This window comes from Dipodomys merriami, unplaced genomic scaffold, assembly GCF_024711535.1.
Source record: "Dipodomys merriami isolate MVZ:Mamm:240054 unplaced genomic scaffold, mDipMer1.0.p SCAF_7, whole genome shotgun sequence".
In the NCBI taxonomy this organism is placed as follows: domain Eukaryota; kingdom Metazoa; phylum Chordata; class Mammalia; order Rodentia; family Heteromyidae; genus Dipodomys; species Dipodomys merriami.
This window is the reverse complement of record NW_027206290.1, coordinates 66,699,703-66,714,332: the sequence shown is the minus strand read 5'-3', so window position 1 is coordinate 66,714,332 and position 14,630 is coordinate 66,699,703. Positions and strand designations below refer to the sequence as shown.

General features: G+C 50.7%; 1 protein-coding gene across 5 annotated transcripts in view; it reads right to left on the bottom strand.

Annotated features, from left to right (window-relative positions):
- The window catches only part of Siglec1 (sialic acid binding Ig like lectin 1), a 42,436-nt gene that overhangs the window by 12,175 nt on the left and 15,631 nt on the right, over nt 1-14,630 (bottom strand). For 4 of the 5 annotated variants that reach the window (XM_070006867.1, XM_070006865.1, XM_070006866.1 and 1 more), the window contains 8 exons: nt 12,100-12,208; nt 6,141-6,215; nt 5,427-5,786; nt 4,933-5,229; nt 4,129-4,395; nt 3,563-3,817; nt 1,239-1,538; nt 408-665 (listed from right to left, as the gene is read on the bottom strand). In XM_070006867.1, the coding sequence (XP_069862968.1) occupies nt 408-665; nt 1,239-1,538; nt 3,563-3,817; nt 4,129-4,395; nt 4,933-5,229; nt 5,427-5,786; nt 6,141-6,215; nt 12,100-12,208 (1,921 nt within the window). Of the gene's footprint in view, nt 1-407; nt 666-1,238; nt 1,539-3,562; nt 3,818-4,128; nt 4,396-4,932; nt 5,230-5,426; nt 5,787-6,140; nt 6,216-12,099; nt 12,209-14,630 lie in introns of those variants that run through there. The other variant, XM_070006869.1, reaches the window with a different exon arrangement.

Sequence of the window (14,630 nt, the reverse complement as noted above, 5' to 3'; positions counted from 1 at the left end):
GGCAGGATGCCAAGGGACTGACTGTCTCCATGCTGGGGCTTCTGCCTTGGAGTGTGGGAGCCCAGGAGGGCTCAGCCAAGGAGCATAGGCATACTTGCTGTCCTATAGCATCCTGGACCACCCAGAAAGACATCTTGGATGTGGGAGTATGAGAAGGCCTTTGTCCCTGCTAGAAAATCATTCTTGTTCTGGGTTTAACACCAGGGGCAACGGGGCTGCAATTGAAGGCAAGACATGAAGATGTAGAAGAGGCCTCGGTATCATCCCCCAACTTGAAGTCTATAATGGCCAGGCCTATGACTACCTCCCTGAAATGGAGCCCAGGGCAGGAGTAGGGTGGAGGTGGGGTGGCTGGTGGCCCCAGTGGGCTGACCCTCCCCACGGCAGACAGTGGCTAGGCTGCTCACAAAGCACAGTGAGGACCACAGGCCGGGATGGGTCGCTGGTGCTGTGGCCATCTTGGGTCCTGCAGTGGTAGGAGCCAGCATCGATGCTGGAGGTCTCAGGGAGCAGAAGGCTGTTGCTGCTTCCCTCGAAAAGCAAGGCTCCATTCAGGTACCAGGAGAAGCGAGTATTGGGTGTCGGGGTCAGGCCGCTCTTGCAGGTTAGAGTTACTGCTTGCCCTTCTTCCACCTGGGTTGCTGGGCTGATGAGGAGGCGGGCCTCTGGGGGACAGGGAGAAAGGAGGAGGTGCGGGTGAGGCTGTTACCCATTCTTCATGCTGCCTGTTACAAGAAGCCCTCTAGGAGTCTCTTCTCCCCACCTGACTATTGAGATATGGGCATTGTGCTAGATCAGGGGGGCATGGCCCAGAATGCCAGCTCAGATGTACTATAACACAGCCCAGAAGGACACTGGGCCACAGCCCAGCCCTGTATCCCCAGCCTGGTTTGATTTACTAGCTAGCTAAGTGTAAAGTTTGTACTGACAGCAGAGATTCTAGACTCTGCTTCTCTAGTTTGCTTCCCACATCTAACTCCAGGCACAGAGCCTGCACCAAAAGCTTAATAAATGTGAAATAAACACTGTTTACGAAGGGCCTTTTAAGTTCAGTGTCAGAGTATGTGCAAAAAAAGAATAATATTTCCATTTTTGCTTTGGTTTCTAGGAACTTCTGAGGAACTTTGATGTGACCTAGCAACTAGTTAAACCTCTTAGCTGAGTCCTCTAGACTCCTATATGGAACGCTTTTCCTGGGCCTCCCTCCACTCATTCCCTGCAGCCTGTGCCCATGTTACCATTGGCGAAGAAATCCAGGGAGGAGGTGGCATTTCCAAGGGAGTTGTTGGCTGAGCACTTATACTGCCCACTGTCCGCTGGCTGCAAGTCTTGGATCTCCAGGTGCAGGGAGTTGGGAGCCAAGATGATGCTGAAGCGTGGGCTGTAATCATTCTTCCCAGAGCTGGAGGCCAGGATGAGGTCCCCGTGTGACAGCTCTAGGTTAGCCACAGGCTCACTGGCCACTGAGCAATGCAGAATCCCCACAAGCCCAGCCTTTGTCTCCAGAAAGGCAGTCAAATCTGGGGTGTGGGGTGGGTCTGTGGGGACCAGAAGTGGACCTGTGACTCTCCAGTAGAACCTTCTTGCACCCGCATTAGTCTATGATCCTGTATCCTTTTGAACCACAATGTCCTGGGACAGTGAACAATCCCAGCAGTCCCTGAATACTAGCCAAATACACTCTAGCCCCTAGGCTGGACACGTCACTTTGCTGGCTCTGCCAGTCCTCATGATCAGCCTGCCTGTGAGGGTCAGGGCCCATTTTAAGATTAGAGCTATGGTTGGGATTGGGCTGCAGACAGCACCATAAGTGAGGATCAGAGGGACCATAAGACAAATTGACCCTGTATATCTCCCCATATTCCCTGAGAGAACTGAGGCAAATACAGTGCTATACACCCTGCCAGTCTAAGTGCAGAGTCTCAGAAAATGCAAATGGAGGCCTGACTCCAAGTCTCAACATCATGAAAGATAAGGAAAGGAACTATTCTATAGAGACATGATAAGAAAAGGAAGAGACAGGACAGCTGGGTAGTGGTGGCTCATGTTTATAATCCTAGCTACTCAGAGGCTGAGATCTGAGGATCACAGTTCAAAGCCAGCCTGGGCAGGAAAAGTCCATGAGACTCTTTTTTCCCCCCTTGGTTGTGGGGCTTGAACTCTGGGCTTGGGTGCTGTCCCTGTGCTCTTCAGCTCACGATGAGTGCTCTACTGCTTGAGCCACGTCATTTCCAGTTTTCTAGTGATTTAATGGAGATAAGACTCTCATGGACTTTCCTGCCCGGGCTGGCTTTGAACTGTGATCCTCAGATCTCAGCCTCCTGAGTAGCTAGGATTACAGGCAAGAGCCACTGGCGCCCAGCTCTGTGAGACTTTTATCTCCAATAAACCACCAGAAAACCAGAAGTGTCTCTGTGGCTCAAGTGGTAGAGCCCTAGCCTTGAGCTGAAGTGCTGAGGGGCAGCACCCAGGCCCAGACTTCAAGCCGTCTCTCCCTTCCCCCCCCCCCACAAAAAAAGAGGCTGAGATCTAAGGATCAAGGTTCAAAACCAGCAAAAAGCAGGAAGTAAGGTGTGGCTCAAGTGGGAGAACGCCATTCTTGAGTGGAAAAGCTGACCAAGAGCATAAGGTCCTGACTTTAATCTCTATCCAGCACAGGCACAGAGAGAAAGAGGGCAGAAAACTCTGAGAGACTTAATTTCTAGAATAAGCAGCAAAGAGCTGGACTGGTCACATGGCTCAAGTAAGAGCAACAGCTGATGAAGCACAAGACCCTGAGTTCAAACTCTGTATCACAAAAAAGTATGTAATGTTTGTTCTATACTTGCAGCTTTTCATAAGTTTGAAGCTATTTTCAAATAAACTATTTTTTGTGCCAGTATGGAGGCATGAACTCAGGGACTTGGTGCTGTCCCTTAGCTTTTTTGCTAAAGATTGGCACTCTACCACTGAGCCACAGCTCCACTTCTGGCTTTTTGCTGGCTAATTAGAGAGAAGAGTCTCAAGGACATTTTCGCCTGGGTTGACTTTAAACTGTGATTCTCAAATCTCAACCTCCTGAATAGCTGGGATTACAAGGTATGATCTACAGACACCTGACATAAACTTTTTTTTTTTGTCAGTTTTGGAGCTTGAACTCTGGGCTTGGGCACTGTCCCTGAGCTCTTCAGCTCAAGGTGAGCACTCTACTGCTTGAGCCACAGTGCCATTTCCAGTTTTCTAGTGGTTTATTAGAGATAAGAGTCTTACAGACTTTCCTTCTCGGGCTGGCTTTGAACCGTGATCCTCAGATCTCAGTCTCCTGAGTAGTTAGGATTACAGGTGTGAGCCACTGGCGGCCAGCTAAACTATTTTTTAAAGTAGGAGGAAACTAACTTTCCTCACTTTCATGGAGGTCAAAGCCTTGCTCAAGTGGGCAAACCTGGGATGTGAGTTCAGGCCACCTAGCTATAAAATCCTCATCTGGGTTGAGTGGCCTTGAAGTTTGTATGCCAGGGACCCTGGCCTTCCCATGGGATCTCTGACTGACAAGTGACAGGTGCACTGGAGACTGGCCACTTACATCTGACTACCACACTGACAGGGCCGGAGCGCTCGCTGCCCTGGGCATTCTGCACCTCACAGACGTAGAAGCCGCTGTCAGTCCTGGTGGCCTTGTGCAGCTGCAAGGTGGGGCTGTGGATGCCCACCAGCAGGATATTGTTCTTGTACCAGTTGTAGCGAAGCTCACTGGGTGCCTCTTTGGGTGTGTTACAGGCCAGCGTCACTGTCTGGTTCTCCAGGATGGGACCTGCAGGGCTCACCGTGACCTCGGCCGCTGCAAGGCACAGAGTACACTGGGCTCCCAGCTGACCTCCAGCCCCAACTCCTCAGAGTCCCAGGTGGCCACCAACCAATCTCTGCAGACCCCACTGCACCCCCCTCCACACACAGCCCCTAAGACAGCAGAGTCTCCCTGTCCCACTTACTGATAGCTCCCTGATAGCTCCCCCTACAGGATAAACTGTCATCGGTTGCACATCCCAGAGATTACTGGACCACACCAGCCTCTGATCTCCCTCAGATCTCCCCAGAGACCTGGACCCCACCTCACAACTCTGTCTAGATCCAGCTTCACCCTGGACTCACTGAAAACGTGGAGGCTGACCGGCGGTGAGATCAAAGAGCCCACACTGTTCCCTGCTTGGCAGGTGTAGACCCCAGAATCGCTCCAGGCTGCCTGGGACAACTGTAGCACACGACCATCGGCTTTGAGCAGCTCCCCGTCCTTGAACCACTGCACGGAACTGACAGCAGGGTAGCTGCTGTTGACTTGGCAGGTGAGTGTGACCAGATCACCTGGAAGGATGTTCTGCCCCAAGGGGCTGAGGAGGATCTCCACACCCTTGGGGGCATCTGCAAGGCATCAAAGGGTGCCAAGTAAGGTGCCAAGAAGGGTAGGGGTGGCATACCTCTCTTTCAAAACTCTGCTCTAAGGAAGGCCACTTAGAGAAAGCACCAATTCCCAGCATCCTCCCCTCCCACAATGCACTTCTGCCCGCTTCCTTCTCCACTGCTTTGCCAAGGCGATGCTTGGCCTAGTGTCCAGTTTACACCGCCTTCTATGACTTTCTACTTCATGACCCTGTCTGTTACGTCTGTTCTACTCAGAGGTGAGTTGCACAGGTAAGAACACAGGCGCCACACTGCTTGCTTTAGTGGCCTATCTTAGCTGTTGGTAAGGGAACAGCCACAGAATAGGCTAGAGGAAGTGTCCAGTTACCCCTCGGAAGAGTTAGCCAGCTTATAACTCCTGACCCCCAAAGCTACTTGGTAGTTTCTATTTGAGGCCCTTTGTATCCCCTTCTCTTCTGTCCAACCTGGTCTCTAAGAGGCCCCTTCAGATCCTGGAACAGCTCCTCAGAAATGCGGTGTGAGTCCCCCGACACTCACACTGCACACGAAGGTAAACCTCGCTCTGACTCGTGCTCTCGGCAAGAGAGAGTTGGCAGCTCAGCCTCCGGCCATGGTCCTGCCAAGACAGGGTCATGTAGAGGGTCTGCATCTGGCTAACACCAGTGGGCTCGAGCTCCTCGTGGCTGGAGGTGGCAGAGCGAGTGGGGTCCTGGCCTTGCCATAGCAGGCTGCTTTGCTCGTGAGGGCACACGAAGGGCGTGGAGCAGTTGAAGGTCACCTGCATGCCCTCCTGCAGTTCTACTGGGGATGCAATGGTGGGCACACTGGGCTCATCTGAGGACAAAGACAGGAACGAATCAGGAGAGCATTTCACACCCGACATCTCTTGAGTTGTACCCAGGGTCTTGCTGTGTTTTACCACCAGCCCCACTTGGGTGATGGGGAAGGTAAAACAGGGCTGGTACAAGGCCAGAGGCTAGAGCTAGGAGCCAGGGATGAGCATCAGGGGGTGTGGGGACCCCACTCCTCACCAGTCACTGTGACTATGGTGCCTACGGTATCTGACCAGCTGTTGGTCTCGGTGATCTCAAAGCGGAAATTGTAGGTGCCTGAGTCCTCTGGCTGCAGGTCAGTCAGCAACAGGTTGCACATTTTGTGACTGGGGTTCCCCAGCAGCCGAGCACGGCCACGGAAGCGGGCCTCCACCAGTCCTGGGTTCGCCGAGTGGCTCACCACCTGCTTCTTTGCCGTGTAGTCAAAGTACCAGATGGCCTTGATGCCATGAGGCACCTCCAGGTCAGACGGGAAGGTGAAGACACAGGGGATGAGCAGGCAAGAGCCCTTCACACCTTGCACTTGTTTGGGACTGGCGATACCCCAGGAGGTCTGGCCTGGGAAGGGTGGGACAAGGGCAGAAAGAAGATGACACAACAACACAGAACCCTAGGAAAGGTACCCCATGTGAACCCCCAAACCCTGTACTTGTCTTCACAGTGAGACTAGCACAGCCTCCTTCTCAGAACCGGGGGGGGGGGGGAGGGAAGGTGGGGTGGGGCCCTTGCCTGGGAATTGCTCAGAGGCTTGGCAGAATGACACTGAGAGCTTGGCCCCTGCTCAGCTCCCTGCCAAGGCTCCCCTGTGCCCTCCCTTGACTTCAGCAGCCAAAGCTGACCTAGATATATAGTCCAGCCTGCAGGGCTGGGCCTCTGAGGCCCGGTAGGGGGGACACTAGGCCTCCAGCTCACCTGGAGGGAAGACGGTGGCCAGGAGGAACAGGCAGATCAGGAAGCGCATAGCAGGCTCTTGGCTGGTTCTGATGCCTAAAAAGGTGGCACACAGAGCTGCTGAGCACCTAGAAAGCTCCTTGGAACACCTCAGGGCGCTCCAGCCCCACAGTCTCTCAAAGCTCAGCTCTGGGTCTCCCAACCGCTATGCTGGCTGACCCAGTGAGAGGACAGGGCTCCCAAAGACTTCTAGCCAGCCACCAGCGAGGATCAGGAACCCACAGTCCTGGCTCAGGCTGTGCCCAGAAATGTTCTCACTTGGTGTGGTGGCTACAGTATGCCTTGGCCCCACCCCCAAGTTCTGCTTTCCCACCAGGGACAGGGAACAGCTGTGTCTCTCTTCCTCCCTCTACCCTGGCCCCCTTCCTACCACCTAAACCAACAGTGCTGAGCCCAGAAAGGCTCAATGACTTAGTCCAGGGTGCCCAGTAAACATGGTAACTTCTTGTTTGACCTTTATCTTCCTGTCACCAGCCTTCCCAGCCATAACAGGATTGAACTGAACTTAACAAAATGTTATCTTAAAGAGTCCTCCCCACCCATTCCCTATTGCTTATGAAATGCGAAAGGCCTTAAGTGAGGAAGAGAAAGACACAATGTCTATGTGCATCTGACCATACAACATCTCATTTATCGAGATGAACTCCAGGAAATGGAAACTGAAGGTTTTTTTTTTCTCTTTGGTTGTTTCTATTTCCTTTTCTTTTTGTTGTTTGTTCATTTATATGTCTTTGGGAGCGTAAAGGGAGGCACAGAAATGGAGGGACAAGGGGTGAACAAATGCAGCCATGGTACTCACTAGTCACTATGTTGAAAATGAGCTATACAACTTGTGGGTGAGATGGAACGGAAAAACTGGGAGAAAGTGAGGGAAGGGATGTCCAAAAATATATACACTCTGTACCTGGTGAATGTAACTGTAACCCCTCTGTGCATCACCTTTATAATAACAATAAAAATTTACCAAAAGAAAGGAGCATGAAAAGCCCCCATTTCTTGCCTCTTGCTCCTTCCTGAGCCGCCACCCCGGGGCAGTCCTGCTTATCCCAGTTGCCAGCTCTGTCTCCACAACAAACTTTGCTGACTGAAGCCTTGTTTAGCCTTCAAGGAGCAGCTTGCATGGACTCTGGGCTGCAAGTCTCCCATAGGAGTCCCTGTGGTCTCTCTGTGTCTGCTTTCTCCCTAGCATAGTGAACAGCCACTTCAGAGGACTAAGGATCCAGGAGATGTGGCCCACCATAGCGCTGAGTCCCCCAGACATTCAATGGGTGCGAGTGGGGTGTGGTCCCGCAGGGGTTAGAGTGGGAGCAGGGAAGTGGCCCAACGCACATCCCACAAACACAAAGGAGCAGGAAGCATCTTGGTCCATATGGGTAAAACACGGGCTCACTCAAAAGCTTATTCCAAAAGGTTGGCCCATTTAAATCCTTCCCAAGTCAAGTCAGCAATCTAGAGGGAAGAAACCCACAATTGTAGGTATCCACTTTTCTCTGACGGTCAGCATGGAAATTAAATATTAAACCCAAATTGAAGGTAACTTGAGTAAGATCAAGTTTCAACAAGGGATTGAAGAAGTTCCCTCCCCATAGAGAACTTCTGAACATCTCAGGGGCTTTTCCTAAAAACAAAACAGATAACTGCAAAACCAGATTCATAAACAAGCCTGCTTTAGGAGGCTTAGCATATTCTCTCCACAGCATGTGTGAGTATAGTAGAGGTCATGGGAGGTAAGGATCAGTGCAAAGGGCAGTGGGCCCTCAGACATGTGGCTTCAGTCACCAGACCCAGCTAATGGTAAACCCACATCACCTAGCTGGGTGGGTAGATAAGAATAGCACTCCTTTTTAAGTTTCTATGATGGGCATCCTATTTCTATGATGGACCTCTCCTCTCCTTTCCCCTCCCCTGCTCCCTTCCCCTAAGGGGTGCTCGAGATATTAGAGGCATAAATTAAGTGCCTACTGTCTACTGTACATAAGAAGGTAGGCCCTGGGGCTGGGAAGGTGGCTCAGGGGTAGAGTGCTTGCCTCGCATTCACTGGTTTCTATTCCTCAGCGCCACATAAACAGAAAAAGCTGGAAGTGGTGCTGTGGCTCAAGTGGTAGAACGCTTGCCTTGAGCTAAAGAGCTCAGGGACAGTGCTCAAGGTCCAGAGTTCAAGCCCCACGACTGATGGGGGAAAAAAAAGAGAAGAAGGTATGCCCTGTGCCATAGAGTGCTTCTGCTGGGGAGAACACTCAACAGGATAACAGAAATGGGTCCAAATTATAAATGTAAAATAGGGCCACTACTGTGGAAAACAGTTTGAAGTACCTCAAAAAGTCAACACAGAATCAGGATTTATATTATATATATATTATATATATATATAATATATATAATATATATTATATATATATATATTATATATATATACTCCTAGGGATGGATAGACAGACAGACAGACAGACAGACAGACAGACAGACAGACAGACAGACAGACAGATAGATAGATAGATAGATAGATAGATAGATAGATAGATAGATAGATAGATACAAGAGTATTGAAGACAGGGACTCAGACAAACACTGTCCACAGCAGTTATGAAAACAGCCAAAAGATGGAAAACAGTTTAAGTGAGCATTGATGGAAGAATGGTTAAACACAATGTGGTCTATGGATAGAGTGCAGAATAGATTCACATGTGGGGAAAAAAATAATGAAATTCTGGTATTTCTTCTACTACAGGAAGGCATGGAAAACATTATGTTGTATGAAATCAGTCAGACACAAAAGAGCAAATACAGTGTAGTTTCACTTACACAAAATATCTAGAATACACAAATTCCTAGAGACAGACAAGGAATAGAGATTACCAGAGATGTGGGGAGGAGGAAGGGAAAGTTAATACTGAATGGGTACAGAATCTCTATTATGGCTGGTGAAAGTATTCTAGAAGGATTAGGGGCATTGGCTCAAGAGATATACTTGCCTAGCATGTATGAGGTCCTGGGTTTTTAGCCCAAGCACCACACAAATAAAAAACATTCTGTAAAAAAAGACAGTTAGTGATGGCTATACAACATTGTGAATATACTGAATGCCACTGAATTGTTCAATTAAAACAGCAAACTTCATATTACACACACACACACACACACACACACACACACACACACACACACACACACACACAGGTTGCTAGCTTTGCAATCCTCCCCTGGGTCTGCTGACTTGGCAGAGTGGCAGGAGGGGGGGGGGGGAGGCTGGAAGCTGGGACAGGAAACTCATGACATCCCCTCACCCCTCAGCCCATCCGCCCCATGGCTTGGATGTGGCTGACTGCTGGCTACCAGCGGGCACACCTGGGAAGACTGAGCTGAGACCTGGGCCTGGACGGGGCCTGAGATGTCCTCAGGATGCCCGACTGCGTCTGACCCAGCACAGAAGGCAGAGGGGACATCCTTGAAGGGGTCCCAGCCTAGTGTCTATTCAGGACAGGAAGCACTATGCCCCCAGAGGACCCCGACCTCTCAGAGGACTGCTCCAGCACCCACAGCCTCCACACCAAGCCTTTGGCTGCTTAAGACTGGCTCAGGCTGGTCACTGTGAGGAAAGGCAGACCTTCAGACACCCAGATAGGCAGTGTCAGGGCTAGCTTCTCTGCCTCCAGAGACATCTTATTTGGGGGGTGCAGGAAAGAGCAATGCTGAATCTCATGGGAGGATGTAAAGGATTTGGACATTGGAGCCCTCCCCCGCCCGAGTGAGCATGTGAGAGCAGCTTTCTAGAAGCCCTATGATGTCACCTCTAGATGTCACCTCTGCCAAACCGAGTCTTAACACTACAAGGGTGGGTCCCACTGGAGCCCAGCATATTGGCTCATCCTGTTCTCCCTCAAAGACCAAGGTCAGCCCATGGAACTGGAAAAAAAGAAGGCGCAGGGACAACCTCAAGAAAGGCTATCTTGTCCTGTGTGAACGCCTGGTGCAGAGGGCAGGGGGCCTGTGGGCTTGGAGTGGGCTTGGTGGGCCTAGTGTCCAGCGCCCCCTGGTGGTAGAGGATTGCATCCAGCCCTGGGGAAAAGGGAGGTCTTGTGTATTCTGAAGGACACGTACCACTGAGAACCTAAAACAGTGCCTTCCTTGAACAATGACTCTTTTGGACCACATCGCCTCCCATCTGGGAGTTCTGAACATTTCTCTCATCCTTGTGTCTCCAAATCCTAAGGGTTCTGGAGACAGAGCTTTCAGTCCCCACTCCTGGAACTGGCATGTGCTGAGTCAGGCCGGGTTAGGTCTGCTCTGTATGTGAGAACAAGTGTCCCAACACATACACAAGAGCATGTTGGGCCCCCATGGCCCTGATCTTTGATCCCAGAGGCCACGTCTCAGGGGGAGGGAGGACCAGTCAGCTTCCTGGGGGGGGGGCGGGGGCTCAGGATTTAGTTTCTGTTTCCTGATACCAGGGCTTCTCCCAACTTCCCTATCAGGCTGTAGAATGAAGGACAAGGGTGATGAGGCCAGCTGGAGGGCTCTGGCCCAAAGATAGGAAGTCAGGGTACAGATAGGCAGTTCCCATAGTCTTCCAAACAGAGGGAAACCCCCAAACTGCTTTGTTCTCATTTGGCAGGCTATGGGATCTATCCGTAAAGACCCCAGCTTCTACCAGAGCAGTAGACATCTTAACATTTTACTCCTTACCTGTATCTAAATGCTTTCAGCTGAAGTAATGAGGAACGAAGCCCAGTGGATTGGATTAGAGTAGGGAAAGATTAGGGCTATCCCAGGCCCACTAGAGATGGTAGGTTGCATTTGGAATAGAACTCAGGCTGGGATCAGGGCTGCCTTGAATGGAGGGTGGCTGGGCTTGGGTAACGGATGGGCCTAGATGCAGGTGATGGTTAGGATAAGGTAGGTTTGGATGAGGGGGACAGGGTTGGGGTCAGGATGAATGAAGCATCCATTTATCTGTTTTGTGGGGGTGAGGGGTGGGGATGGAGGGTATATGTGCCAGTCCTGGGATGTGAACTCAGGGCCTGGGCACTGTCTCTGAGCTTTTTCATTCAAGGCTAGCACTCTACTACTCAAGCCACAGCTCCACTTCCAACTTTTTGGATCTAAGAATCTCACAACTGGCTTTGAACCATGATCCTCACATTGGCTCAGTGGTAGAGCACTTGAATTCGATTCCTCAGCACCACATACGTAAAAAGAAAAAAGCTGGAAGTGGTGCTGTGCCTCAAGTGGTAGAACGCTAGCCTTGAGCTGAAGAGCTGAGGGACAGTGCCCAAGCCCAGAGTTCAGGCCCCATGACCGGACCCCCTCCAAAAAAAATCTCCAAACTGGCTTTGGACAGTGATCCTCAGATCAGTCTCCTGAGTAGCTAGGATTATAGGTGTGAACTGCCAGTACCTGGCTTGTCTGGTTTGTGTTTGTTTTTGATTGAACCAAGGGTCTCCAGCATACTAAGTGCTCTACCCTTGAGCCAAGCCCCCAGCCCTTTTCTTTTTGTTACTGAGACTCAGACTCCCTGACTTTGTTGAGGCTGGTCTCCATTCCTGCGGTTCTCTCAAGATGCTGGGATTGCAGAAGTGCACTATCACAGCCAGCGGAGGGATTGGCTGGGATTGGATGAGGAAGATAATTAGGGAATGGTGGGGAGCCACTACAGTGGCAATCTGATAAAGGTGGGAGAGGGGCTGGGCTGTAACCCGTGGGTTGGGATAATGTTTTGATGGCTGAGCCTGGGGCCCGGTTGCCGGTTCAGGAGAAGCTAGGTTGATGAAGTAGCATGGGTTGCACATACAGCTCTGATTTGTGGCTTGGGCTTGGGTTGGCTGAAGGTCTGGCACTCACAACTTGACACCCACCAGCCCCAGCCCTACCCCAGCGCTCCCAACCCCCTCTGGTATCCCCTCCCAGCCTGGGATGGGAGTACCTGTTCCACAGAAGGAAGTGATCGTAGGGCAGGAAGACCAGGCAGAGGTGAACAGGAAGGAAGGTCTCAGCTCTCCACGCAGCTGGCTCCTAGTTCTGGTTCTGCTGCGCTGAGAGAGGAGGATCCAGTCTCGGGGGCTGCTTCCTCTTTCCCACAGCCTTGGCCCTTCTGCCCCAGTGCAGAGTGTGATCCAAGAGGCAGCTGGGAGCCTTGCACAACACCAGGACAGGAACAGCCCAAGCAGGGAGGGAAGGGGGCTGGACTTAGTCCCTAGGCGAAAGACATAGGAACTCCAGCAAGCAGAAGTGGGATGTGGACCTCACCAAAGCTTCCTCCTAAGCAAAGGGGAAAGTGGAGTGAAAGTACCCCCTTTACCAGCCTCAATCACTCTCTCTGGGCAGCTTAGCCTCTGGAGGGAAGCCTGGGACACTGAGGGAGTCAGTGCTTCAAGAGAGATGACTGGAGGCTGGGAAGGTGGCTCAGGGGTAGAGTGCTTGCCTAGCATGCATGAGGCCCTGGGTTCAATTCCTCAGCACCACATAAACAGAAAAGGCCGAAAATGGTGCTGTGGCTCAACTGGTAAAGTGCTAACCTTGAGCTGAAGAGTTGAGGGACAGTGTCCAGGCCCAGATTTCAAGCCTCACAGCCAACGAGAGAGAGAGAGAGAGAGAGAGAGAGAGAGAGAGAGAGAGAGAGAGAGAGAGAGAGAGAGATGACTAGGAGACAGAGTGCCCAGAACATAGCATTTCTTCTCCAAGCCCTTTACAGACTACCCTATGCCACACTGATGAGTGGAAACTAAGAATCTCCCAAGAACCAGGCCCTTTGTGGGGGATACAGGGGCCCCAATATGCTGACATCCCTCTAGTTGATTCCTCTTGCTTCCTTCCTGTCCTCCACCCTCAGCCCTCTTCCCCCCCCCCCCCCCCCCCCCCCCCCGCCTCCCCCAGCTTGCAGCAGCCAAGCATGGCGATTCATGACTGTAATCCCAGCACTTGGGAGGCTAAGGCCTGGCCTTATCTTCAACTACAAACCTCCAGATGTTAGTCTCCTGAGTAGCTAGTGTTTTTCATTTTTTATTTTTGGTCGTGGGGCTTGAACTCTGGGCCTGGGAACTGTTCCTGAGCTCTTTAGCTCAAGGCCAGTGCTCTACCACTTGAGCCACAGCGCCACTTCCGGTTTCCTGGTGGTTAATTGGAGATAAGAATCTCATAGAGTTTCCTGCCTGGATTTGGCTTTGAATATGATCCTCAGATCTCAGCCTCCTGAGTAGGTAAGATTACAGGCATGAGCCACCGGCACCCATCCAAGTAACTAGTATTATAGGCACAAGCTACCAACACCCAGCTGGTTCTAATTCTTGATCCTCTATAGACTCCATTTATCCATCCTACAGGGGAGAAATACATTGATTTTGGTCGTGGCCAATGGATATGAGGGGACATGGCATGAACAAGATCTTTTTTGTTGTGTTTTTATGTTAGTACTGGGCCTTGAACTCAGGGCCTGACACTATCTGAGAGAGAGAGAAAGAGAGAGAGAGAGAGAGAGAGAGAGAGAGAGAGAGAGAGTTTGCTTAAGGCTGGAGCTCTATGATTTGAGATACAGCTCCACTTCCAGATTTTGACTAGTTAATTGGAGGTAAGCATTTCACAGACTTTTCTGCTGGCTTTTCTTTTGCTTTTTGGCTGGCTTTGAACCTTGATCCTTATATCTGAGCCTCTTGAGTAACTACGATTACAAGCCTTGAGCAGAAAAAGTTAAGCAAGGGCATGAGGCCCTGAGTTAAGCCCTGGTATTGGCACTAAATAAACAAGCAAAACAATTTTCTACAAATATCCAACCTCAAAGGACAGTGGTATCACTAAATAGAAATGTGTCTCTTTTTTCTAAAATTGGTGTGGGCACCCACTTTTTTTTTGGGGGGGAGTCCGGTCGTGGGGCCTGAACTCTGGGCCTGGGTGCTGTCCCTCAGCTCTTCAGCTCAAGGCTAGCGCTCTACCACTTGAGCCACAGCGCCTCTTCCGGCTTTTTTCTTTTTTGCTTATGTGGTGCTGGAGAATTGAACCCAGGGCCTCATGCATGCAAGGCAAGCGCTCTACCACTGAGCCACCTTCCCAGCCCCCACATTTTTTTTAAGAGCAGGAGGGGTTAAGACAGGGTTTCACCTTATAGCCCACACTGGCCTCCAATTAGAGAGAGAGAGAGAGAGTGTGTGTGTGTGTGTGTGTGTGTGTGTGTGTGTGTGTGTGTGTGTTTGTGTGTGCCAGTACTGAGGCTTGAACTCAGGACCTTGTGCATATATATATACATGTATATGATATATCATGTATATATATATATATATATATATATATATATATATATATATATATCACAATGGCAGAAGGGAAAATGTAGCTTGTGTTCCCCACTTTAAATTTCCTTAGATTACATGCAACACCTTGTTATATACTACTAGTCAGAACTTAGTCACAAAGTCTTAACACCTTGTCATTGTAGAGAGAGTGCCTTGGTAAATAATTGGGGTG